Here is a 27,931-nt window from a genome sequence, read left to right as displayed (position 1 = left end):
GTTATACCGTCTGGCAAAGGGACTGCTTTCTGAGATCCACACTGGTTTTTATAACAAGTCAAAGAATTAAGCAATTATTGGTTTCAGAACCAAGGATGGAGACTGAGGGAAACATGTTCTATACATATCACTGTAACTACTGAAATCTGTTCAGGGTCTTCCTATCCCCTTTCCAGCTCTACCCTGAGCATTCGAAAAATCTGGATTTGAAAGGAAAATCTCAGTATTTGGATTTCTTCCATATTTGTCAAATTTTAGCAGACTCTGAGAATTTACTGAGGTTCTTCATATGTTTTATGGCATCTGAGCATATAGTGAGATGTATATATATGCATATATATACATATACATATATATGCATATATATAGTGATATATATACATATATGTGCACACACACACACACACACACACACACAGTTCACAGGAAGCTGGAATGCTGCCAGAGTGATGGTCACATCTATGGCATCTGCTTATTCTACCTTCTGTGCCCATTTTCCAAGTTGGACTGTGTGAGTGGCACAGCCTAATAGGATTTGGAGGCTTTATTGATGTACAAGATAAGGGACAAATCCTGTTTAGTTTTCAAAATTCCTAAATGGTGATACAATACTAACAACTCTGTATTGACTTATTGCTGTGCATTGGGTCTGTTCTTCTGTTGCCTCAAATCTTCAGAGTAGTCTTCAAAGTTGGTGATATTACTGCCAATGACAGATGTAGAAACTAGTGCTTAGGGAGGAAAAATAATTTGCCAAAAATTATACAGCTAATAAATTGCATCTATTTGGCTTTAAATTACACGTTCTTTCTTCCATAGCCTTCTGGTTCCCCAGGGAGCACTTTAGGTATTGAGCTTATGACTATTTATATTTGTTCATTCATTCTTGTTTCCTAGCCCGTCCCTCACCTTTTCCATTCACAGGCATACTTTCTAAATCTGCTAGGTTCAAAGTGCTGTGTGAAGCATTCTGGTAAGTAAAACTATAAACATGACCCAGTTGCTGTTCTCAAGAAGTTCTAAATTTAGTCTGAAGATCACAGACACAAGCGTGTGCGCATACACACACACACACACACAAATACTGCCCATGCTGTGACCACTGCTATAAGAAGAGCATGGCAGGCAGATTTCTGGCATTAAGATAAGGAAGAAAGGCATTACTTTTTTTTTTTTTTTTTAAATTTTTTTTTCAACGTTTATTTATTTTTGGGACAGAGAGAGTCAGAGCATGAACGGGGGAAGGGCAGAGAGAGAGGGAGACACAGAATCGGAAACAGGCTCCAGGCTCTGAGCCATCAGCCCAGAGCCCGACGCGGGGCTCGAACTCACAGACCGCAAGATCGTGACCTGGCTGAAGTCGGACGCTTAACCGACTGCGCCACCCAGGCGCCCCTGAAAGGCATTACTTTTATATGAGAGGATCACATAAGTCCTGAAATTAGAGGAATTCTATCCGACTGAATTCTTGAGCCTCCTTGAAAAGAACACACTAGAGATAAAAGCCTCAGGGGATGTTGGCATACTGATTCTCCGCTGTTTCTCCTTGTGGCAAAGCTCCTGCCCCACATGCCCACTCAAGTGTACTCCAGCTCTTGATGTTGGTTTATTTGAAATAACCCAGGCTAAAGGCCATGTACAGTTCCTAGAGTTCTAGCTGAACACGGCGGCCACGATGAATAGTGATAGAATGTCTGTTAGTCCAATTAGAATGGAAAATAGATACTGTCAGCTATTACTGCCTGATGAACAACCACAAAATCTCAGTGCCGTGCATTGATAAACATCTCCTTCAGGTCAGCTGGGGGCCTGCAGGGCCAGCCTGCATCCAGCTGGAAGGCTGTGCCCAAGCTGTGGGTACTGCTGCACTTGGGTGGAAACTACCCAAGGGTGCTCTATTGCTGGCCCCAGCAGTGGTGCAGATACATTTCAAGGCCCTGGTTCAATCATGTTGGGCAAAACCAATCATGCTACTGAGCCCAACTCAAGGACAGGAGGGGAGATGAGAGTGAATAGCTCTGATGAGAAACCTAATCTATCATGTATACAGTGAAGGAGAGGGAAAGGAGATAAAATCATAAGGCAGGTGGTCTAGAGAGGAGAAAAGTCTAAACACACCTGAAGATGGTAATGAGCTGTCAGATTCTTTTTAACAGTTGATAGTGAGACATCTTAAAAGATTATGTAGCATACCCCAGAAACTTGCACATAATGGATTATAGGGAGAGATGGGAGGTCAGGGAGCAATTGCAGAGCTCCTATGATGATGAAGGGCTAAAATGGGGAGATGACAATTAGGAAGTAAGGGAGTGGAAGATGTGAAGGGTATTTCTAAGTCCTTGCTGGATGTAAGGGAAGGGCGGAGGAGCTCAAGGTGGTGATTCTACCGAAGCCATTAGAAGACACAGGAGGATAATCAGAGCTGAAGGGGGGCAGGGAGGGCTTGACGCTAGATACCATGGGGGAGGGTGGTGCTTTGACAGAAATGGAGTAGTTACGTGGGGGCAGGCCAAGGGGGCAGAGATTGATGACCCAGTGACCACTGCTGAGTAGGAGCAGTCCTGACACACAGAGCTGTGAGGACAGATGGCAGGGAGAGTGAGTGTGTCCCCATGGCAGTGGTTCAGAACCCAGGATGGGGAAGAGGTAGGAATGGGATTCAGGACCCGGGGTGGTCACCTGGTGACCTTCTGAGTCCACAACTGTGTGGCTGCAGGAAATGCTGACACATGGTGGGTGTCACTCTTAAACGTTTGCTGGTGCAATGGTGGAACACTGGAGGGGGGCAGGGGGCCAGTTCTGATTGTTATTAGTATCGCTGTGTTTGCATGGGTGTCCTTTGAACATTGATTGCTATGATGAGAGAGTGACAGCGGGTAGTTTGTAGATATCGAAATTTGGGGGTCTTCTCTGCAGACAGATGAGTGACTTTCTATCCAGTAGCTATTCTATTTTTTTAAGTTTATTTATTTATTTTGAGAGAGGGAGAGAGAGCAAGAGAGAGAGTGAGTGCACAGGGTAGGGACATACAGAGAGGGAGACAGAGAATCCCAAGCAGGCTCTGCACTGTCAATGCAGAGCCAGATGCAGGGCTTAAACTCAGGAACCATGAGATCATGACCTGAGCCAAAATAAAAAAATCAGACCCTTAACCCACTGAGCCACCCAGGTGCCCCCTCCATTAGGTATTCTGAGACCTGGCTTTGATCTCAGGTAGTCTAGTTTTTGTCCTAGTAAATTAGCTGACTTCTAACTTTAATTCTACTAAATTTTCAAGTCTCCTGTTCATACACATCAATATATTGACCCAGAACATTTTTGCAGATGGTCACTGATGTTAATTGTGAAATTGGCAGGAACAGTGGATGACTGCTGGGGCGGCCTGGGTCTGCCATTCCCCTGCTTCCCCATCGCTGTGCTTATGTGTTTGCTGGTGACATGGGGGTGCGTGTGGAGTTTACCATAAACACAGTAATTTTAAATTGTAGAGAAAGATGCCCTGTAATTGACAATAACCAACTCTCTGAGCTTTTGTGAATGGAGACAAATGCAAGTATTTATATCTGATAGTTGGGAGGACACATCACTTCTGAAATAAGCCAGTTTTAAAAGAATACTGCTTTTCACTGTGCTGCTGTATGCAGTGCGGTTCCTTTTTGTCCTGCTACATTTCATGTCGCTTTGGATATTACCCTAGTTTTCTATTGCCCTGTTCCCTTTATCCCCACATTTCGGTTTGTGACCCCAGTACAGTGTTGTGTGCGTAACACACACACGCGTGAGTTCTGTCGCCCTGATGACAGGAGAAGTGTATCTAACGTGATCAGTCACACATGGCTGTTTTCTTAAGTTCTGTGATTTCGTGCAGCCTTGGACCTAAACAGATTTTAGAGTCTTTCGCGTACTCTGGGATGGAGGACAAGGCGAACCTTACTTCGCATTTTAAAGCTTGCGCGTTCTGGTCTGTTTCTGCCTTGCTCCCACATAGAGCTGTGACCTGGACCAGCAGAGCATCGTTCATGTTGTGCTGAGACCCTGGAGAAAAGGCCCAGAAAGGGAAGGAGGTGACGGCCCACAAAACGCCCTGGAGGGCTCGAGGAGAGAGCCTGAGAGCTTGACCCGTGTGGACCTCAGCAGCTCGGTCCTCCCTGCGCACTCGGTGGGTCTGGCTGTGATCCTGAATAATGACCGTGAGGAGACCCTGCCAGCTGGAAGGCCAGGTAATTGTACAGACTCAGTCTGTGGCTAGTAGAGCACTTTGTATAGCAGGTCTCCACAGAGAAGGGCCTCAACACGTGCATAGTTGGTTCATGGTAAGTTCTAGATTACTGGAGGGAGACATCGCTGGGAGGACGGTACTTGGCCATAAAATTTGAGATGAATACATTTAATAAATGCAATAAAACAGGGTTTTCAGGTTGAGAATGAAGGTGAGGGATGGAGGAGACGTCAGGACCATGATAATAGCATTTTACTTTATTTTTATTTATTTTGAGAAACTAGGAGTGGGGTGGAAATGTGATGTATTGTGCTTGGGTCAGAATATGTGATGAAGGTGCATGTATGTCCTTCTCAACGTTTGCCTCCCTTTTCTATTTCTTATTTCCCTAAAATACATTTTGGTTTATTATGTTTCTGATGATGTAGAGAAATTTTAAAAAGCAGAAAGAGAAGTATAGAGGCAATTCTAGTCATTTGCAGGTGCCAAGGCAACCCATTACAATGTCAATAACACCCTTTGTGTGAAAGGGTGTTCCTTCTGTCTACGTAGCAACCCATTTCAAAAGTGCTTTTATTTAGCAAGGATGACAATTCCTTTGTTATTTTGACAATATTAATGTGTCTCCCTTAGTCCTCTGTTTTCCAATCTAAATAGTCAAAGGTATATCAGGATTATTTTTGACTATGTGTGACAGAAAACACAAAATGATAACTGATTTTATAAGTTATATGTGCATTTCTCTCTCACGTACAATGAGTGAGGACATAGGCAGTTCGAGGCCGTTGTGGATTTTACAGTGTCACAGAGTTCAGGAACTAGCAAGGTGGAGGCTTAAAATAATATGAAATGTCTCCTGCTAATTTCACTAAGTAAAATTTAACGAACTTTAAAAAATCATAGATGAGATTATAAAAAGAAAAAATTTCCAAGGACAAGTGAAAAAGTAGACATAGCAGTTATCTTTGTATAGAGGAATGGATAAACCCAGAATTTAGGTGCATGAGCTGATACCCTGGTGGCCTTCAGGAGGTTGTTCAGGGGAGGAAGGCTGTCCTTTACATACACTGAGCACTTAGCAGAATGAAAAAATATATATATGTGGAGGAAACTGAGATACATCTAAACCTTTGCAGTTCCTGTGTGATCCAGAATGGGAAGTTAATATAAGTATCAGACTCAGATTTATGGTGTGCGTGATGTATATGATTGGTTTCCCCTAAAACTTGAGAAAATAAAACAACAATTTGAAACAAAACACAAAACACATACATGTTATGTTAATTAAAGCATACAAAAAATAGAAACCTAAATCAGAAAACAAACATAATAGAAAAATATAGCTATTAAATAAAACATAATTTTAGCTACTGGAATTAAAAAAAAATCCTCAGTGGATGGGTTAAAACAGCAAGTTCGTCAATGCCAAAGAGAATTTGTGAACTGCAAGATAGATATGAAGGAATTTTTCCATAATGTGGTATAGATTAAAAGGTAAAACAATGCTTTTCAGAGACTAGGGGTTTAGAACGAGATGGCTAAACATATTTCTGATAGAAATTTCATTATAGGAGAATACAGAATGGAAGAGAGACAGTTTAATAAGAGAATGACTGAGAATCCTGATTCAAGAGTACACGGTCCCAAGCATGATAAAACAAAACAAAGCAAAAACAAACAAACAGACAAAAAAACTTCCACTCAGTTGGTCTTAATCAAGATAAACAAAAATAAATTCACTTTATAAAGAAAGTAAAAGACTGGGGGCACCTGGTGGCTCAGTCGGTTAAGCATCTGACTGGCTCAGGTAATGATCTCACGTCCATAGGTTCGTGCCCTGCGTTGGGCTCTGTGCTGACAGCTCAGAGCCTGGAGCCTGCTTCAGATTCTGTGTCTCTCTGTCTGCCCCTCTCCTACTCATGCTCTGTCTCTGTCTCTCTCTAAAAATAAATAAACATTTAAAAAAATTTTTTAAAGTAAAGAAAGTAAAAGAACAAGGAAAAAGAGATCTTAAAATCAAATGAAGAAAATAAATTACTTGCAATGCAGTAATAATTTGAATCGATCCTGGCAGAAATAATGGAAGAAAAATGACAGTGGAGTCATATCAAATGACTGAGGAGGATATACTTGTTAACTTAGAATTCTAAACCTAAAATTCCTTACAAAATTATTGCTTAAAAGTGAGAAGCAAATAAAGACGCTTTCAGACAAACATTGAGAGTATTTGTACTCAGTCTGAAAGAATGTTATTCACAACAGGGAGAGGTGGTTTGAACCCAGGGTGACCAAAAGAGATATAAGAGACCTTGCTCAGAAAATACAAGGGTAAATATGGATCAGTCTAAATGAACATTGATATAAAAAATAACATTAGTTTGATGGGTACAAAAACAGGAGGAACCATAGTAGTAGATAAAATGACATTTAGGAGAAAACAGTGATCAATTAACATGGAAATACATTCAAGATCTCATTAATGATCAGAGAAATTAATATTCCAACAATATTGTATCGCTGCAGCCTACCTGATGGGCCAATATTTAAAAGTTTGACGATACCAAGTATTGGTTAGGATTTAGGGCAGAAAGTGCTTTGGTACATGATGATAAGGATGTTAATTGATTCAGCCATCATAGAGAACAATGCACAGCTTCACAGTCATTAATGGATTTCCAGATATGCATTTTCTAGAACTCAGAGTAGTGAGGAGACACCCATGTAGATGACCATCATGAGACCCCTGAAGTTTGTGAATAAAGAGAAATGACAAAGCTGGGGCATCCGGTTGGCTCAGTCGGTGAAACGTCTGACTCTTGGTTCTGGCTCAGGTCATTATCTGAGTGCAGAGCCTGCTTGGGATTCTTCCCTCTCTCTCTGCCCCTCCCCTGCTCATGCATGAGCCACAGGTGTATGTTCTCTCTTTCTCAAAAAAAAAAAAAAAAAAAAAAAAAAAAATTAAAAACTTAAAAAAAAAGAAATGACATAGCTGTCTTTAAATAGGAGGATGATGGATAAATAATTAATGCTGTATTCTTATAATGGCTTGTAAATTGCAAATAATGTTCAGTAAGATACAGTTGATGCAAAATTTCAAAACATAAGGTCCAAAACATTTACATCTATTGTTTAGCAGGGTAACCAAATAATGTACTTTGCCCAAGCAGGATATATTTGAGAGTTAAAATATACATTAAATATAATTAAACTATATATTTATATACCTTTGAAATATTTATTTATGGGTAAACAAATTGGATTCATTATGTTAGCAAAAAAATGAACTGGTTATTTAGTATGATTTTCAAAAATAATTTTTTTTTCAAAAATTAAAAAGATTATGTTCTTTAGAGCAAGATCAAACCTTTATATTTATCATCTGAACATTAATAATATTAGTAGAATAATTATCCTTTGTACTTATTCACACATTTCAATCAGTTTAATGTATCTGACTGTACCATCTCATCAGTGGTATTTACCTAAAGACTAAAAGCAAATCTTATGGTTTCTTCTTATTATAAAATTGCTTTTAGTCTTCTTCAGTTTTATTTAATGATGAATAAATTTGGCATTATTGTTACCTTCAATTTATGTCTTTCTAGACCATAATCCTTTTAGCTAAGAAAATATTCTTTTACCATAGGGATTTAGATACCAGTAGGCTCTCAGAAAATTCTACAAAATGTTTAACATCCACTTCATATTTTTAATTGAAATGTGTAATTCTTTCAACCCAAACAAGAGATTAAATAAGCTTTTATTAACGTATGCAATATTGAAAATGCCAACACCACCATAGTTGGAGCCTTCAGAGTATTGTATGCTCCATGACGAGACTGTTTAGTTAGACTTCCCACATCAACCTCCATCGGTTACATCTGACTTCTCTCTGATCATCTTGTTCTCATTAGCCCACTGACTGGTGGCCTGTTACCTGTGTGCATTTTGCAGGGCTGGGGACTGGCCAATGTACCACTTGTGGATGCACCAGGTAAATGGTAGGGGTGGCATCCTTATGGGATTCTCCCCTCCCCCTGCCCTGGCCCCAGACCAGGAATGAGCTCTGCTGGAACCCTGCATGCTGTGTGTGAGGCGCATGTGCTAGTTTTGTAGAATCTGGAAAGAATAGGGAAAGGAGAGATGGGTTGTCCCAGGTCAACTTTAAGACTTAACTCTGTGTTAAACTTAAAATTGAACTACAAGAAGTCATCCCTTCATCTTCAGACCTGGGAAGAATCATCTCCTTTTCAGAAGTCTTATACCTTCTACTGCTTTCAATTATATACAGGTTCTCAGCATATACTCCTTATTGAAGACAGGACATCCATCTAGTTCATTATAGTTTCCCCCAACATCTCCTAGAAGACTGATGACAAATGTTTACTAAATTATTTAAAATGGTCAATGTAGTAAGGCATACATCGTAATTTCTGTATATTTAACTTTTAGAATTAATGCTTTATTTAATTATTTGACAACACTTTTTAAAATACCTTGGTAATTTCAGTATTCATATGAATTTAGTCTCTTGATTGGGATTCTTTGGAACAATTGTGGGCAAACCGTGTGCTTACATGATTATTTTTCTTTGCTAAAAAAGACAGTGTAGAGTTTCTAGAACGATGATTCACTCCAGTGTGCAGAAGAGTCACCTGTGGATGCTCATTCCCTGCTATTTTAGAACTTTTTTTTTTTTTTTAATTTTTTTTTTCAACGTTTTTTATTTATTTTTGGGACAGAGAGAAACAGAGCATGAACGGGGGAGGGGCAGAGAGAGAGGGAGACACAGCATCGGAAACAGGCTCCAGGCTCCGAGCCATCAGCCCAGAGCCTGACGCGGGGCTCGAACTCACGGACCGCGAGATCGTGACCTGGCTGAAGTCGGAGGCTTAACCGACTGCGCCACCCAGGCGCTCCATTAGAACTAATTCTAATTCAGGTGGGTGGGAGAAAGGCCCAGAAATCCTGGGCTGACCACACTCGGAGAAACTATGCCTGATAGCAGAGGTTTTCCAACCTTACAACTGTGGGTCCTGCCTAGTGGCCTCAACTAGGTGGGAGGAAGGAGGCAGGTCGGGGGAAGACAGTGGACAAACCAAGCCAACCCATGGCAGCCAAGCACAGTCTCTTATTTATCAGTTTCACATATAACCCATCTATAGCATGTTTCATTTTGGGGAAAGAAAATCCCTTGTTACAACGTGTTTGAAAAACTCTGCCTCAAAGAAAGAAATTTAAGAGAAATAAACCAACTTTGTTCTTGTTTCTAGGGTGTTCAAATCAGAGAAGGAAGAATTTAGGTGCTGGCTGAACTCAGGAGGGTTTTAAAGGGTGAATAGCTGGGCGGTAGCCACACAAGTAGCTGAAACAAATCTGAACTTCTGGAAACCCTGGAAGGTATTTTTTAGGTATTTAAAGATGGCAAAAGATAACGGATTAATATGAGAGACAATGTCATGTTCTACATTAATAACCAAAGTAATCATATGATCTGTACTTAGAATCTAGGACATGTTATACTGTGGTTTATGAGTGGGACTCAAGGAACTCAAATGGATCATCCAAGTGTCCCTTAGAGGAGTGGTTCTCAAGACATAGCACTCAGCAGAGTCCCGTGAGGGCTGCCCCAGCCCAGTCAATGTGGCGTCAAGGCTGAGAATCTGCATTTCTTTGCACTCCGGTTCCTGCTCTAAGTGTGGCTCCAGCAGCCATGCTTTGAGTAACAATATCCTTTTTTTTTTTTTTTTTTTTTTTTAATCAACATATCCTGGTTGCTTTCCTTAAATTTTCACTTTAAAGACAACATCAAAATCAAAACCTTTGAACATATACTTTCAACCTCAAAGAATCAAAGAATAGCTATAATTCTAAAATAGCACCAATATAGCCAATATTATTCTTGTGAATATTAATGAGCTATACTGAAACAAGGTAAAATGTAAACACTTTGCTTTGTACTTAATTTGAAGTGTTGCCACTAAAATCAGTTACAGAAGTTTATTCTGAAAGACACTATGAAGGTTGCAGACTCAAATGCTGATAATGGTTTCAAAACTAAATTTATAGAATACCCAGAGAATAGGTTGCATTGTAGATGTGTACACAGTTTTAAAATACTTATTAGCAACAGTCTTTTAAAGACATATACTGTTTTCGTACAAATTGGGAGGTTTTTTTTTTTAATTTTGTAAAATGTTTATTTATTTTGAGAGACAGAGAGAGAACATGAGCAGGGGAGGGGCAGTGAGAGAGGGAGAGGCAGAATCCGAAGCAGGCTCCAGGCTCCAAGCTGTCATCACAGAGCCGATGGGGGGCTCGAACTCACGAACTGTGAGATCATGACCTGAGCCGAAGTTGGCCGCTTAACTGACTAAGCCACCCAGGCACCAAATTGGGAGTTTTAAAACCATCTCCCTTTAGTGCTTTCAACTGTCACATGGCAATAGACCAAAGACCCAAATAATTTCAAATGATCACAGACACTATTTTGGCAAGAATTCTCATGTGTCAGTACTTTTAATGTGGTGTACATCAAATTATAGTAAAAAGAGGACTGTAAATAAGATGCAGCCCCTCTATTTTCATGAACATCATCACAACAGATTACAGTAAACCCAGTTTATATTCTACCATCAAGGGTGGTTCTCCCATTAGTTCACTTGTGATGGGTCATTAGGAATATCCTCAAATCCAAGAGTCTCATCATGACCCCTCAAAATACCCCGTGAAAGGTTTGAGCTTGGAGGAAATGGAAGACGCTGAACCTGATGCACTGCCTTGAATCCCACTTGTAATTTGAGTGGAGCAAACAGACCCTGGATTTTTCTCAGTGTGGAAAAATTCATTTTATCTTGGTTGAGCTGGAATTTTTTTTCCTGATAATTCAAGAGGATGACTAGGCAAAAGTTCATTTTTCACACAAGGAAGACCTTTTTGAAGAAGAGCATGGCTTTCAAAAGGTCCACTTGCTGAAAGTTCAGCAACTGGAATGCTGTCCTCTAGCTGAGATCCAAGCCCTCTGGCATTCATGTTCAACTTGCTCAGTGAACAGCCTCTCAGCCCCGTTACCCTCAGCCGGCCCCACTGCTCACTTCTGTTTCCTGAGTAACAGTACCCTAAATAAGAACTTATATTGCTTCAAATATCGTGAATGTATAAAATGCATTAATTTGTAAGCATTTGATTAAGAACATTGAGTAAGCTACTTCTGAGCTCCAAGGTACCCATGCATGAACTAAGTTCTCATGTAACATCTTTTTTTCCTTAATGAGGAGCCATTCATCACCTCCTGACAATCAGATAATATGAAGCTGTTGGGCCTAGAGAAAAAGTTGCAATATTCTCTAATATTTGTCATTAATTTACAGTTAATTTACTACATAGCAAAAAGTCAGTGAATCTCCACCTTGTGCCAGGCATAATTCTAGGTGCAAGGATGTAGTGGGAAATAGAATCAGAAGAAATGCCTAACTGGTTGGATCTCATTCTACTTGGGGAGCAGGTAATACACAAAGAAACAAATAAGTAGTAATTATATGTCCTCTGGAGAAAAATTTACCAGAGCAAAGGGAGTAGAGAGTGTTAGAAAGGGTGCTGTCTTGTATAAGGTACTAAGAAGGCCTTTCTGATGAAGTGACATTTCAGGAGAGCATCCACAGAGGGATCTCAGGCAGAAAGAGAGCCAGGTATGGATCCAAGGCTTGGAATGCAAGGAAGCCACCAAGACAGGGGCAGAAGGAGTGTGTAGCAAAAAGAAGAAGGGAAGTCATAAGGGGGTCAAGATGGGGGCAAGTTGCATACAGGGTGGTAGATCTTAAGGTTCACCCTGATGAGAAGGGAGCCGCTGGAAGAGTTCTGAGCCATGCAGTAGAGTGAGATCTGATTTATGGAATTGGCTAAGTCAGCTGCCTTTTGAATTGGCTGCTTGTGAATCCTAGAAATATACTAATTCCAATAACATCAGGAAGTAGTGGTAATAATAATGGTCAACATCTCTGAGTGCTTGCTGTGAACCTGGCACTGTACTAAGCATTCTTTCCCATGAATGTCTTGTTTAATTCTTTAGAAGCCCCACCAGGTAGGCAATATCATTATCCTCATTATAGAGAGCTAATAGCATCAGACTATTTGAAGAATGGATTCAGACAAGGCAAGATTTTACCAAGAATTGTCTTACTCCAGAGCTTGTGTTTGAAGTATCCAGTAGCCTATACTCCTCAAAATATAGATACCAGGAAGAAAGAATGAGTTTCTGCATTTGCTCTGGACATTTTGATTATAAACAGTAGACACAGTGTGACAATAAGTCATTTTGAAGAATCATGTTAAATTAATTATAGTCAAGTAATCAAATTTTTGCTATGTTTCTGAGATACTGTTCTTACTTTTTTTTCTAATTTTAGAGAGAGAATAAGAGAGCGAGGGAGAGAGAGAGAGAGAGAGAGGGAGAAAAGCATGAGTGGGGGAGGGGCAGAAGAAGAGAGGGAGAATCTCTATGTTGTCAGTGCAAAGCCCAACTCTTGGCTCGATCTCACGAACCACAAGATCATGACCTAAGCCAAAATCGAGATTGGATGCTCAACCAACTGAGCCACCACCACGCCCTTCAAGTAGTCAAATTTTAAAACTCAATTTTTATATCACATGGTGTACCATTTTTTTCTTTTTCTTTTTTAACTTTTTTTTTTTTTTTGAGAAAAAGAGAGGGAGAGAGAGAAAGAATGAGAGAAGGAGGGTGGCAGAGAGAGAATCCAAAGCAGGCTTCACACTGTCAGTGTGGAGCCTGATGCGAGGATAGAACGCACAAAGCACAAGATCATGACCTGAGCCAAAATCAAGAGTCAGATGCTTAACTGACTGAGCTACCCAGGCGCACCTCCTTTTTTTCTCTTTTTAAAAATAAAACACTTGCTAATTTTATCCAATTCTTTCAAGTCTTTTTGCCTCAGCTTACGAAGAAAGCATTTCATTAGTAATGAAGAACATTTTACTATAAAATAAGCATATATCTTCTTACTAAATGAAAGATGACTTTTGAAATATAACTCAATGACATTTTATAGAAAAAAATTAAAGATAGACAAATATGAAAAAAAAAAAGTATAAATGGCCTTCACCAATCCTTTCAACATTATACTGGAAGTTCTAGCTATAAAATAAGACAAGAAAAGGAAATAAAAGGCAACCAGTTGGGAAGAAGACATAAAACTGTCTTTGTTTACAGATGACATGATTGTCTATGTAGAAAATCTGAAAGAAAGAAAGAAAGAAACAGACACCTCCTGGAACTAATATCAAGGTTGCAGGATACAAAATTAATATGCAAAAGTTAATTTCCTTCCTACAGACCAGCAATGAACAAGTGGAATTAAAATGCAGTAACATTTACATTAGCACCCCTCAAAATGAAACACTTAGATATAAACCTAACAAAATATGTACAGCATCTATAATTAGGAAAACCACACAGCTCTTTTGAAGGAAATCAGAGAACTAAAAAATACAGAGACATTTCATGGTCAAGGAAAAGAAGATTCAGTATTGCCAAGATGTTAGCTTCCCAACTTGATCTACACAAGTCCAATCAAAATGCCAGCAAGTTATTTTGTGGATATTGATTAACCGATCCTAAAGTTATATGGAGAGGCCAGAATAGCCAACACAATATTGAAGAAGAACAGACAGAGGATTGAGGCTGCTCCTTGTTATGACATGCTATAAAGCTACAATAATCAAGACAGTATAGTATTGGTGGGAGAATAGACAAATAGATCAATGGGATAAAATGGAAATCCTAGACACAATCCCACGTAAATATGGTCAGCTGATCTCTAAGAAATGAGAAAAGGTGATAGGATGGAGAACAGATAATCTTTTGAACAAGTGGTGCTGGAATAACTGGACACCCATGTCTTGAAAAAAATCTAGATACAGATCTTATACTTTTCACAAAAATTAACTCAAAATGGATCTTAGACCTACATGTAAAACATAAAACTATAAAAACCTTGGAATATAGCATGAGAGAAAACCTAGATGACCTTGAATATGGTGATGACTTTTTAGATACAGCACCAAAGGCACGATCTTTGAAATAAATGATAAGCTGAACTTCATTAAAATGAATAATTTCTCCTCTGTGAAAGGCAATGTCAAGAGAATAAGAAGACGAGCCACAGATTGGGAGAAAATATTTGCAAAAGTCACATTTGATTGACTGTTATCCAAAATATACAGAGAATTCTTAAAACCCGGCAGTAAAATGAACAAACCAATTAAAAAATAGGCAAAAGATGTGAACAGACACCTTACCAAAGAATTTATATAGATGGCAAATAAGCATAAGAAAAGATATTCAATATTATATGTCATTAGGAAATTACAGTTTGAAATGATGACATACCATTACACACTCATTAGAATAGCCTAAATCCAAAACTCTTGAGAACACCAAATTCTGATGAGGGAACAGAGCAACACCGACTGCTATTCATCGCCGGTGGAAATGAAATGGTATGGCCATTTTGAAGGCAGTTTCTTACAAAATTAAACACACTCTTACCATACAACATAGCAGCTAAAACTTGCTGTTTACCCAACTGAATTGAAAATGTATGTCTATGCAATGAACTGCATGCAGACTTTTATAGCAGCTTTATTTATAATTGCCCAAACATGGAAGCAACCATGATCCTTCCAAAGGTGAACAGATGAAACGTGGTCCATCCAGAAATAATAATATTCAGGGCTAAAAAGAAATGAGCTATCAAGCCGTGAAAAGACAGGGAAGAAATTTAAGTGCATAGTACCAGGTAAAAGAAGCCCATCTGAGAAGCCTACATACTATGTGATTGCAATTATATGACATTCTGGAAAGCTACAGATACAGTGAAGATCTGTGTCTATACAGATTGCCAGGGATTGGGGAGAGGGAAGGACGGACACACAGAGCACAGGATATTTTAGGACATAGAAACTAGTTTGTATAATACTATAATGGTGGATGTATGTCCGTATACATTTGTCAAAACCCATAGAATATACAACACCAAAAGGAGCCCTAGTGTGAACTGTGGATTTGGAGTGATAATGGTGTGTCAGTGTAGGATCACGACTAAAACAAATGTGGCTACTCTGCTGTGGAGTATTGGTAGTGGAACAAGTTGTGTGTGTGTGTTGGGGAGGGGTGTCTATGAGAACTCTGTACTTTTTGCTCAGTTTCACTGTCAATCTAAAACTACTCTAAGTAATAAAGTCTATTAAAAAATAAATGTAATTGCTTTTAAGGCTTGAGCTCTGGATACTCACTGTAGATATATCATGATTATCAGAGAATATGTTCTTATCAGCATTTTTTTTTTAGCCAGTGGTTGAATGTAGTATAAGACAAACATTATTTACAGGATTATAAATTAGTTAACATCTGCCAAATACACATCAGTCATGGAGGCCTACTAATGAAATAGAGTGATAAACTTCAGATTTAATTCTCATTTGATCCAAAATCAAATCTCAAGAACTTGAAAATATGCATAAGACACGCTAATGACTTTAAGCCCGAGAGTGTGGATTTCTTGGTGCATCAAACAGCTTTAAGGAGAGTCTCTTGTGTAAACCTTCCCGGAAACAACAAAATTTTGGCAGTCATATGAGAGCAACTTAAGGTTGCTATCCTGTAAAATTATAAAAAATACGTTACGATTTTGCCAAGAACTTATTTTTTTCTCCAACATAGACATTTTTGCTATAACATGCTCTTTCAATATTATAAGTGAAAATATGGAAAATGATACTGCACAGTAGCGGGAATTTTGCCAGCATGACATATTTTGGGTGGGTTTTTGAGGTGTGTGTGGGGAGGATCGTCCTATATTCCTTTCCAAGAAGTCTGAACACTGCTCCAAAAGCAGAATGAGTTGTTGCTTCCTGTTGATTGTGCTTTATATCTACCGTATTGTGTTTACTTGTCATGGTTTTGTTCACCACTTTGAAAGTGTGCTCATCAAAAGCGAGTAAGTCTCACACACTTCGTACTTCCATTGGCTGGAACATGGATGGTGGTACATATATTGTCATATGGCCATGAAGTATTATTCAACATATAAAATATAGCCCTTACAACTCTTGAACCCATTTATCATGCCTGTGGATAAAATGGTTAATAATTGCGTGTGGAGAGCAGCGTGCAATGTGGGGTTAGCAGAGTACTGGAAATACTTGTTACCCGGAAGCAGTCACAACTTGGTAAAGGGGTGGCTAGGGATAACTGAGCCCTCCATACAGAGCAGTCAGTTCCTGCATTTGTCATCAGCTCACCTTCTGAGTACTTTTTATTACTCTCATGTGGTAAAGAACACAGGAGCCATCTTAGTCAGTCCTAAACGTACAGCTCAGTAGAGTTAAGCATAGTTACACTGTTGTGTAACCCATCTCCAGAACTTTCCCATATTGCAGAACTGAAACCCTACATACCCTCGAAATAACTCCCTAATCCCTCCTCCCCACAGCCTCTGGCAGCCAGCCTTCTACTTTCTATTTCTTATGAATTTGACTACTCTAGACACCTCGTATGAGTGAAGCCATACAGTGGTTGTCTTTTTGTGACTGGCTCACTTCACTTAGCATGATGTCTCCAGGGCCCATCCATGTTGTAGCATGTGTCAGAACTTTGGAGAACTTCGTATGTATAATAAACCAGCAACAGGAGATACAGGGGTTAATGAGAAGAACCAGACCCTCAAGTAGCTCACAGTTTAGAAGATGTATGTATACAATTTAAGTGGAGTGAGTTCTGAACAAAAAAGGCAAATCAAAGCAGTATGATGCTTTGGAGGATGGGCTCTGAGAGTCCGGAAGGACTTGTCTGTGGCTGGCAGAGGATGGGGGCTTTGGAGGAGGTGGTGAGGGGCTGGTCACACTCAAAGGGGGACAAGCTTGTGTAGTGTCCTGCCAGTGATGACCATGGCTGGTGACCATGACCTACAACAGGTTCGGAGGACTGATGACGTTGCAAAGGTGGTTGGGGCTTGGGGAGTGAGCTCCTGTTGTGGAGAGCTCTGGACGCCAAAACCTTCAGTGACCCAAATGGCCATGATAACCTTTTTGTCACATCCCTCCTATCTTCTGGTGTTTAAGAAGGTCTCCCCACATCTTGCATTTTCTTTCTTAAGTACTTGGAAATGGAGAAGAGTTGGGTAGTCAGGTAGAGCTGGATGGAGCACCCGTGTGTCCTCTGTGTGACAGAGAATCTGAGAGGGAAAGCCCAGAGCCGCGTGAGTGAGCAATTCACGCCATCCATGACTCACCGGCTGAGTGGGGAGTGGGCTCCCTGCGGGAAGAAAGGAGAGAAACCAAGGCTGGCCTTTCCACCCCATGCTTCTGGTGTGGCCTAACACATGACTCTGTTAGAAGTGTTTTGTCCTTTGCGATGGTTGTAAAACACAAGCAGTTAAAAATGAACTCCAGGGGGTCGTGGTGGGAGATGACAAGGGTGCTCGCCAGGGACCTCAGAGGTATCGATTCTTCTGATGTCACCTCTGCAAGGGAATATTTTGATTAAAAAGGAAAGGGAGAAGTCGTGCCCTGGACTAAATGGGGCTGACGTGACTGCGCGCTCTAAAGGCCCCACCGTGGGTAGCGCGGTCATCTGTCTCCTCCGGGTCTAATGCCCACCAAGTAAAGCATTTACATTTTTTGCTCTTTGAGCTCTGAGGTCCTTCGGAGGACCCTGGGCATGTGCCAAGACGGGAAGATTTGCACTTGACAGGAGAGTGGAGCCGAGGCAGGATATTTATAGCCGGTGAGGTCCGTCTTGGGAATCGTTGAAGTGTTCTAATTAATGCAGACTGTGCCAAAAATGCGGGCAGGCTGCTGGATTCCATTTTCTTGATTTGTTACAAGGAAGATAAAGAGAAAAATTACAAATTAAGTGGTGGGAATTGGCTGCCTATAATAAACTCTTAAAACTTTCTGAATTTGTTCTGAATAAATGAAGACTAATGGAAATTCTGTGGATGTTTTGTTGAAGGTGTTATTTTGTATGAACGGTAGCTTCCAAGAGATTTACACGTAATTCAAGAACCTTTGTTCTACCTAGTAATGAAAATAGGAATTAGCAAAATGTCCATTTTATAACAGAAATTGAAACACTCATTATAAGTGAAAACAAAACAAAACTATGAGAACTTTGTTTTTTAAATTTTTTCTAGGTAATTCCATAGAATCAGGCCCAAACTCCTACACCTTATTTTTAAAAAAAAAAATTTTTGTGTGTGTTTATTTATTTTTGAGAGGGAGAGAGAGAGACAGAGACAGGGGGCGAGCCAAGGAGGGGAAGAGAGAGAGGGAGACACAGAATCCGAAGCGGTCTCCAGGCTCTGAGCTGTCAGCACAGAGCCCGACATGGGGCTTGAACTCAAATGCTGAGGTCATGACCTGAGCTGAAGTTGGACACTTAACCGACTGAGCCACCCAGGGGCCCCCCAAACTCCTACACGTTCTAAGTCTAATTGAGCTACAATTTATTACCCAAATGATACCGCTGAAGCTCTGTAATATCTAAAAATTTCTTCCTCAGTCCCCAGAGATGGAATTAAATTGACTACCTTTGGTGTTAGAAGTGTGTTATTGTACTCTGATTCTTTGGAAGTTAATGCTCTATTTTCTTTGTGTATGATAATTAAACTAATCAAAATCTTCAACCAATGGAATTGTAATTAGAAGGGAATCAAATGGTTAATTGTTTGTCTAGTGGATTAAATAAATATCCGTTAGGCCAGGGAATAGTTTTTATGTTCTGTTTCCCACAGTGCCTGTTACATGGTAGGCCCTTAATAAATATTGGTTGTTGCTGGCAAGTGCCATAGGAAAAGGTGACAGGCATTTATTTGTTCTAATCCTTGGGCCACAGCACCCCTGCGTGTGAAACGTCTGTGACACAGATGCTATGTTTAGTGGCGATGAGCCAGGCTGACCGAGCCACATCCCAGCTCTGCTTCTTACCGCTTCCGTGACCTTCGACAGTTAACCTTCTGCCGCTCTCATCTGGTCTGTAGACCAGCAATAGCATCGTCACTCAGGACTTTGTCAGGAAGGCTCCATCCCAGACCTGCTGAATCACCAACTGTGTGTTTTTAAAAAGGGTCCTCAGGCAAATGGCGCGCAGTAAAGTTTGAGAAGCCCCGGGTTTCTCAAGGTGCTAGGCCTTGGATTCCTCGTTTACACGGATAACGAAATTACCTACCTCACACTGTTCATTCCAGCTACTTTGTGACCAGTGCTCAGAACAGAGCTTGGCAGAGCTTGGCCAGTGCTTGGCACATACAAAACGTGACTTAACCGTTGCCTGGTTTTGCTTTCCGGCTCACATGATCAACAGCCCTGATGTTGGGCCCGGGCTCTAAAACCAGTGCAGGTTTATAGATTCAGAGCTTCCTGATTTAAATCAGAAAAAAACAGGAGCTACACCCCCATGCCATCCTGCCTGCTCGCAAGACTGCATTCTGTCTCTACTGTGGTTTTGAAGTTGGGGTTTCATTTCACTTTAATTCATTAATTAAAATTTAATTTTAGGGGCGCCTGGGTGGCGCAGTCGGTTAAGCGTCCGACTTCAGCCAGGTCACGATCTCGCGGTCCGTGAGTTCGAGCCCCGCGTCGGGCTCTGGGCTGATGGCTCAGAGCCTGGAGCCTGTTTCTGATTCTGTGTCTCCCTCTCTCTCTGCCCCTCCCCCGTTCATGCTCTGTCTCTCTCTGTCCCAAAAATAAATAAATAAACGTTGAAAAAAAAAATTTAATTTTAGATGTTGGTCACTTCCACTGTGTATTTGGGACTAAGTTAGCATAGTGGATGTTCTGGGATAATGAAGAATGACATCAGGAACAAAATTTCTTCTGCCTGTTTTCCTAAAATTTTACATTGTCATCATCTTCCAACTCTGAATCACAGATGATGCTTTTTGGGGTTTTTTTTTTTTTTGTCTTTGTTTTTGTTTATTTTTTCTCATATTCTGTTAGATGATATACTACATTGAGAGTATCTCATCAGAAAATAGGATTAATCTTTTAGTTTTCATGATCTGTGTTTAGTTATCGGGAACCAGTCGGACAGAAAGGAAGTTTCAATAAGGGGAAAAATAAGATGCAGTTTTTTTCTTTCTTTTTCTGTTGGGACTTGCTCAGAGAACCCTTTTGGCTGTGTCCAGTAATTTGAAGGAGCAGACTAGCTGGGGACTGGTCAGCTGAAGTGGACCACAGAGGACCTTTATCAATCTGGCCCTGTCAATAAGTGACAGACAAGGGAAATTTAAGAACACGTTACTGTTGGGTTGCTGTTTAAGCACAGGTTGCTATGCCTCAGTCAGTTAAACCCCCGACTTCAGCTCAGGTCATGATCTCACGGGTCGTGGGTTTGAGCCCCATGTGGGGCTCTGTGCTGACAGCTCAGAGCCTGAAGCCTGCTTTGGATTCTGTGTCTCCCTCTCTCTCTCTCTGTCCCTCTCCTACTCACACTCTGTTTCTTCTCTCTCTCAAAAATACAATTTAAAAAAAAAAATTTAAAAACAGGATAGGTTACTATTGAGCTTAGCAATGCAGACAAAGATTATGTTTCTGTGAGCAAGAGAATGGCACACTTGGATTCAGATTTGATCACTGGGGTGCGTGTCTTCAGACTAGAATTGTTTGACAGAACAGCATTCTGGAAACTTGAGTGTTGCCACTATCTCTCTTCAGATGTTTGCACGAATCTAATGAATGGATCCTTATATGGATCTAAAAGTCTCCACCGTTACATAACTGCAAGCAAAAGATGTATACACATCCTCATGATGTCCTGCCTTTCAAAGAGAAGACATTTCACTAACCTGCTGACCAACGAAGGCAAACAGTGTAATCTGGAGGGATGGCTTAGGCAAGGATGATTTGCCGGTCTTCACAGATTGCTGCTGTTTGCCATGCAATTTCTTTATTGTCACAAAGAATGGACAGACCCAGCTTCAGTGAGTGATACTTCCATCTGGCAATTATTTATAAAAGCTGCTGTTGTGTGGGTTTCTGATGCCAATATAATCATTTTGATGATAAAGAGCCACCAGAGCTCTTTGAGTTCTAGCTGATGGCTATGAAGTCACCTCTCTTTAAAAAAATCATTGAATCATTTGATGATATTCTTTTACTGCATTTACCCTTTCATGGTGACATCACTGAGATTTTGGTGGTGTTTCATATATTTGAAAAATAAATACAATCTTGGGGGAAGATAGACCAAGAGGAGTAGGAATTGGAATTTTTCCACAGGTGGTGAGACAACATGTTTCAAATTGACCATGTAGGATTCTCTTTCATGAAATGAGAAAGATTACATCTATTTTTGAGTATTTTATGTGTCCATAAATACTGCTAGTGGAGTTGCTGTATTTGAGATGTGTCAACTTATTCTCGTAAAATAGAACCATAGCTTTGAGTCCTTTGCTTAATCCACTCTCTTTATGTCCATAAGAAATAGTATATCTCAATAAAATATAGCACATCTTCAGTGATAGGAATACTAGTAATTTAGGGCTACTATATGGTTGTACATTTGTGTCACTTTTTCCTTATTACAGAGAAACATATTAGAGCCTTATGTTGTCTTTCATTAACAGAACAATCCAGAATTTTTCAGACTTGTTATTTTCCCCAGAATCCCTTCAAATTATTTCCATAGGTATCTTTTTCTTATGGACTTCATGGAAAATAAATTTTCTTGTTTGTATGAAGAAAAACAGGTTTTCTTTTTTAACGTAGTTAATCTGAGAGGTTTGCTGCATACAGTAGGACTGTGAGCACCAGGGTGGCTCACACAGTTGGTACAAGCCCCATTGAGAAGTGAACTTCATGAGACAGGATTTCATCTTGTTCTGGGATGTCTGCAGTACCCAACACAGTGCTTGGAGCATAGTAGGTGCTTAATAAATATGTATTAAGTGAATGAAAACCTGTATTCATTCATTCTTTGATGGTCCTTTGAGATTGGAAAGTAGAAGTTCTAAGTTGCGGGAGAAGTTTGGATTCCTGAAGTAGGGTCCAGTGCTTCTGTCAGAGTAAACCAGATAGCTTAATCATTGCAGTCAATATTTCCAGATACTCAGACTTCCAAATTCTGTGTATATAGTTAAATCTCATTCCCAAATTCTCCACCTCACAAACACACACGCAAATGTTGCACTTTGCTCAGCACGAGGTTGCCATGACATCATTTAGTGCCACCATCTTTCAATCACGATATCCTGCACGTTGCTTCTTTTTCCCATATCTTAACATTCAACTTAATAACAGTCCTTTACAAAGTCAGATAACAAGTTTTCTTCCCCCTTCACACAGCCTTGCTTCCATTGTAGTCCTTTTCAGATGTCATAGACTTTTCTCTTACCTCAAATTGTTAGGAAATTATTTTAGAACTTTACAGTCCCACAGGAAGAAATGACATCTCTACCTTTTGGCTTGGCAAGTCTACTTTTCAGAGTTTATCACAAAATCATATTAAGGATGTATACAAGGAATTGCCCATAAAGATGTTCAAACATAGCATTGTTTACATTGGCAAAAAAAAAAAAAAAAAAAAGAAGAAAGAAAACAATCTAGAAGTCCAGCCATAGGGACTGAATAAATAAATGTTTGACAACCCAATAAAATGGCATACTCTATAACAATTGAAGGTGATGTTGGAGAATAATATTTAATGGCATAGAAAGATGCTGTATGAAAAAAGTAGATTCCAGAACACTGAGTGGTGTGTGATCTTAGTCTAAAAAAATAGACAACTAAATATGTGTTTCATGTGTGCATGTGTAATATAAAAAAAGATTAAAAAAGCAGATATAAGAGTTGATAGTGATTTTTCTTACAATAGGATTATGAGTTATTTTTATTATTTTTGTTTTGAAACTTGTTTTATTATAACTTTCGATAATAATATATATTACTTTGTAAGATAAGAGAAATTAGTGATAAAAGATAAAAGTGATTCAACTCCTATGGTCTGTGAAATACTCTATGCCATGGTCTTGGAAATATGATTGCTCGGAGACTATAACTTAGCCCTCCTGTCCAGTGGACCCTGGAGTGATTACATTTCCCGAGGGTGTCTTAAATTACTTGGGGCTCACCTTTGAGCATTGGATTTAAAACATCTTGGTGGAGGCCTGGGAATCTATATTTTGGTGGCTTCACAGATGACTTTGATGAGCAACCAGTGTTGGGACCTCCTATGGTCGGTGTTTCTTATCTCAGACTATCACCCCACTCCCCTCCCCCCACCAACTCCTTTACAGGTAGAGCATCTAGATTGCTCCTCCAAGCCTATAAATTAATAGTAAGTTTATGGCCACTCAAATTTTGGTCTCTTGACATTGTGTTCCACTATAGGGAGCCAGGAATCCCTGGAGAATGGCAGATTCAGACCTGAGACAGAAAATATGCAAGATGAACCCTGAATGCCTTATAGTGCTATCTTGCTCAATAGCTTGTGTGGGTTATCAAAGATGGATGGACTGCGTGAAGGACACCTGGGATAACAAAGATGTATTATTCAAAGATGGCATAATCCAAGATAAAAATAGTATGGAAAACAACTTATTAAAATCATTTTACTAAAAAAAATCAAATGTGTTAAAAAGCCTTGGCAATAACTAGAACACTAAAACTTTACTCAGAAAGTTGGTAATTAAAAGAAAAACAATAACGATTTCTCTAACTTCTATAAGAATTCTGTTTGAAGGTAACGAAGGTCCCCTTAGTGGTTGGGGAAAACTTTTCTGTGCAGAATTGTTCCAGATAATAATTGAAGATGATACCAAAATCAGAATACTCACCATTTTGCAAGCCCTAACTCATTCTGGCAACAATTATAAAAAGGTCAAAGTGAGTGAGTAGATAGATATACCATGAAGGGATCGGGCTGGTGCCATGTGATCAGTCTTAGGGTCACTAAAGGCGGACAAACCATCAATTTGTCTTTTTATCATTTAATCCATTTTATCTGGAGGTGGTTATATTGTACTATTTTCTATAATTTTGTGTAAAAACTTCAAAGTACCAATTAAAGAAAGATCCCCTTTCAACATTGGAGTGTGTGCGTGCATGTACGTGTGTGTAATGAAGAAAGGGTAGGATGGCTGGATTAGATACAGTGCTGGTTCATGTCTTGTAGAGCAATAACCATAGTCTTTGGGGTTATCTGTTACACTGGATAAGAATTATGGCCCGTGAAGGGACTCTGTTGCCCCCATACCAAACCTGTTTGTATGTGAGGGTCTTGTAGGCATCGGCACACAAGTAAGGTCAATTATCATTTCTTAGTAATGTGTTGTCGTACCTTATGAAGTGAGAAATAGTCTCAAATATCACTCTCTGTGAATATCCTTTGTTGCACTTTTTGTTCACTTATGTCATGGTAAGATGAGAAAAATTCTAGGGGCGCCTGGGTGGCGCAGTCGGTTAAGCGTCCGACTTCAGCCAGGTCACGATCTCGCGGTCCGTGAGTTCGAGCCCCGCGTCGGGCTCTGGGCTGATGGCTCGGAGCCTGGAGCCTGTTTCCGATTCTGTGTCTCCCTCTCTCTCTGCCCCTCCCCCGTTCATGCTCTGTCTCTCTCTGTCCCAAAAATAAATAAACGTTGAAAAAAAAAAAAAATTTAAAAAAAAAAAAAAAAAGATGAGAACAAATTCTTATTGAATTGCTGTCGATAACTGTGTTGCGGTGAAAAAGTAAGGAGGCTCCATAAAGTATTTGTTTCTGAATTCTGAGGGCCAGTGAAGACCGGATACTATTGGCAAAAGTTTAACTCAGTAAACAAAGGCGTAGTCCACTAAACTGAAGGTGAGATACGTAAATAAGAAAAATATCTTCATATATTCACAAACACAGAATAATGAAAGTACTAATAATATTCAAAACAAATAGCTGTAATTAAATTTCCCTCCTAAGTTTAATTGTTCTCATGTAATTAATTCTTGTTCTGTTGGATCTTGGATTAGCGGGTTGCTTTCATGAAGGACTTTGACTTCCAGACTGAAATGATCCTGGAATGATCCTGAAAAGCCTAATTCATTCCACTGGTACAGTGTAGAAGTTGTCAAGCTAATGCTGGCTCTAACGCCTGTAACTGAGAGTCCGTTCTTTAAAGTATCGGTAGTCGAAAGCACCTGGCATGGTCCTTTCCCTGAGGCCTGAGACCATCCTTCTGTGATGAAGACACAGCTTAGGTCTGGGGTTTGTAGAGAGCTCTCAGGCAAGCCTCAGATGGAAGCACAAACGAACCAGTTTCCTAATAACAAAAGGCTGGTTGGATTTTGACAGTGACCGATAATATCAGAATGGGCAGAGCAACACTCCCCTTGGTGGTACAGTACATAACTCTTTCATAAGGGTTTGGTCAGGGGAAACCCTGAGCATTAAGACCCTTTAATGGGCAACAGAGGCTTCCACTAATCTCTGTGCGCCCCCCACCCCCCCGCCGCCCCCCACCGCCCCCCATCGCCAAGGGTTCAGTTTATAGATTTGGCTGAGTAACATTTTATCCACGTAAACCAAACCTAGGGAAGGCTGAGTCTCCTCTGACTGGAGAGCTCGTTCCCTAGCTCCTTCAGGGGGAGCGCATTAAGAAATGAGAAACACACCAAATAAACCCGGTGGTTTCTAGCGTCTCTCTCCAGGTGCCCTCTGGGAAATTCAAAGACATTTTTTTTAATTTTAATTAAAATTTTTTTAATACTTAAAAAAATTTTTTTAATGTGTATTTTTGAGAGAGAGGCACACACAGAATCCAAAACAGGCTCAACTCTGAGCCATCAGCACAGAGCCTGACATGGAGCTCGAACCCATGAACTGTGAGATCATGACCTGAGCCAAAGTTGGACGCCCAACCGACTGAGCCACCCAGGCGTTCCAATTTAAAGACATTTTTAAGTGCAAGGTATACACTGAAATTATTATTTTAAGTTTTTATTTAAATTTTATTTTATTTATTTATTTATTTTAATTTTTTTTAATGTTTATTTTTGAGACAGAGAGAGACAGAGCATGAACGAGGGAGGGTCAGAGAGAGGGAGACACAGAATCCGAAGCAGGCTTCAGGCTCTGAGCTGTCAGCACAGAGCTCGACGCGGGGCTCAAACTCACGGACTGTGAGATCATGACCTGAGCCGAAGTCGGCCGCTTAACTGACTGAACCACCCAGGCGCCCCTAAATTTTTATTTAAATTTTAGATCGATTTCTAGAAGGCAAGAGCAAAGAAATTATCAGAGGAGATTTGATCATTTGATTATAATAAAGTCCTCGGCAAGAATTGAGAAACAATACTTGGCTATTTTTTTTTTTTTTTTTAAAAGTGACAATAAAATATTAAGAAAATATATGCAGGTCAAGTAAGGTGATCAAAAGGAACCAGTTCATTTACAAGTGAGGAAGCTTTATCTTTTTAAAACTATCTGTCGAAGAATATGATAAAATCAACCTAAAGCTGAGAATACTCTGGTAGGTTATAGAATTGCTACTTGGAGAGATTGCATAGATGGACTAGGTGTTCTAACATGAATTGTATTAACTCCATAGAGAAGAAGTCTAATCGTAATTTTGAATTAATATAATATTTGATGAAATAGGTTTTATGAGCTCCCTTCTTTGGCCCTTTTTAAATTATCTTATCAATAAGTCCATCAAAACTATGGAGACTTTTTACTAATTTTAACACATTTCATAACTTCTTTAAGACTTAGCTTTTATGAATAAAAGAAAGTAAAATTCACTTTCCTCAAACTTTCTACACCTTGTTATATTTTCTATTTTCTCAAGTTTTGTCTTTGGCTCTATTCTTTCATATTCTGGAACAAACTGCCACTTTGTTTTAGTGGGGGGAAAAACAACTCTCTTATTTTAACGCTAAAACAAAAACTCATTCCATCACCTTGGGGAGACAGTTGTATTTTTTTGTTGCTATTGCTTCTTGTACAGTGCCAACATGCAAGCTAATTATAACTTTTAGCCAAAATAACAACTTTTTGTTTCACAGTTGGGATAACAGAAAAAAAAAAACAACAACCTGAGAGGTAGCTAATTGAGAACTACCTGTCACAAGAATTTTAGCAGAGTAGCAAAGCTCATAGATACACATTACACAGTTTTCTATGGGTTTGACTCCTAAAAATAGCAACAATAAAATTTTATTAATGTGAACTAAAGATCCAGCTGTTTTTAGCATACAACAGATAGAACCAAAAATATAGAAACTTAAAAACTATGTTACTTGTTGATGCTTTTGTATTCAATCTTAACAGATATTATCCAGCCATCAAAAATTTCTTCATTAAATATCCTGATTTAATGTTAATCCAGAGTTTTAAGTTACATAAGGATCTAAGAACTTATATTTTGGCTGACACACTACAAAACATCATTACTATAAAATATTTGCCAGACTTACAAGTCAATCTAGTGAAATACAAATGCATACATGTATATTTTCATAAACTTAAATATCACACAAGTGTAATGTTAGATTAATTAATAAACCAATATGAGAAGTATAAATTCAGATTAACTACTGTCTTTGTGGGAAATCAAACCCATCTTTTATAAAATGTAAAATAAAAATCTTATTACATATTTAACTCTGATATATCTGAGAAAAGATACATAGCTTTTTGTTCTTCCTTAAATCCAATTTATTGAAACAGTT

The 27,931-nt window shown here is 39.5% G+C and overlaps 1 protein-coding gene and 1 pseudogene across 3 annotated transcripts in view; one reads left to right on the top strand and one right to left on the bottom strand.

Annotated features, from left to right (window-relative positions):
• The window catches only part of PRKN (parkin RBR E3 ubiquitin protein ligase), a 1,357,610-nt gene that overhangs the window by 430,285 nt on the left and 899,394 nt on the right, over positions 1–27,931 (top strand). For all 3 annotated transcript variants that reach the window (XM_086708284.1, XM_086708283.1, XM_086708285.1), the window contains one exon: positions 3,989–4,220. In XM_086708284.1, coding sequence (XP_086564410.1) covers positions 3,989–4,220 — 232 coding nt within the window. The remainder of the gene's footprint in view (positions 1–3,988; positions 4,221–27,931) is intronic.
• On the bottom strand, positions 10,708–11,317 carry LOC112862008 (proteasome maturation protein pseudogene; annotated as a pseudogene).

Source organism: Puma concolor, chromosome B2 (genome assembly GCF_028749965.1).
Source record: "Puma concolor isolate L17-30 chromosome B2, mPumCon1.1.hap2, whole genome shotgun sequence".
Lineage (NCBI taxonomy): Eukaryota > Metazoa > Chordata > Mammalia > Carnivora > Felidae > Puma > Puma concolor.
This window is presented reverse-complemented; position numbering and strand designations above follow the sequence as displayed.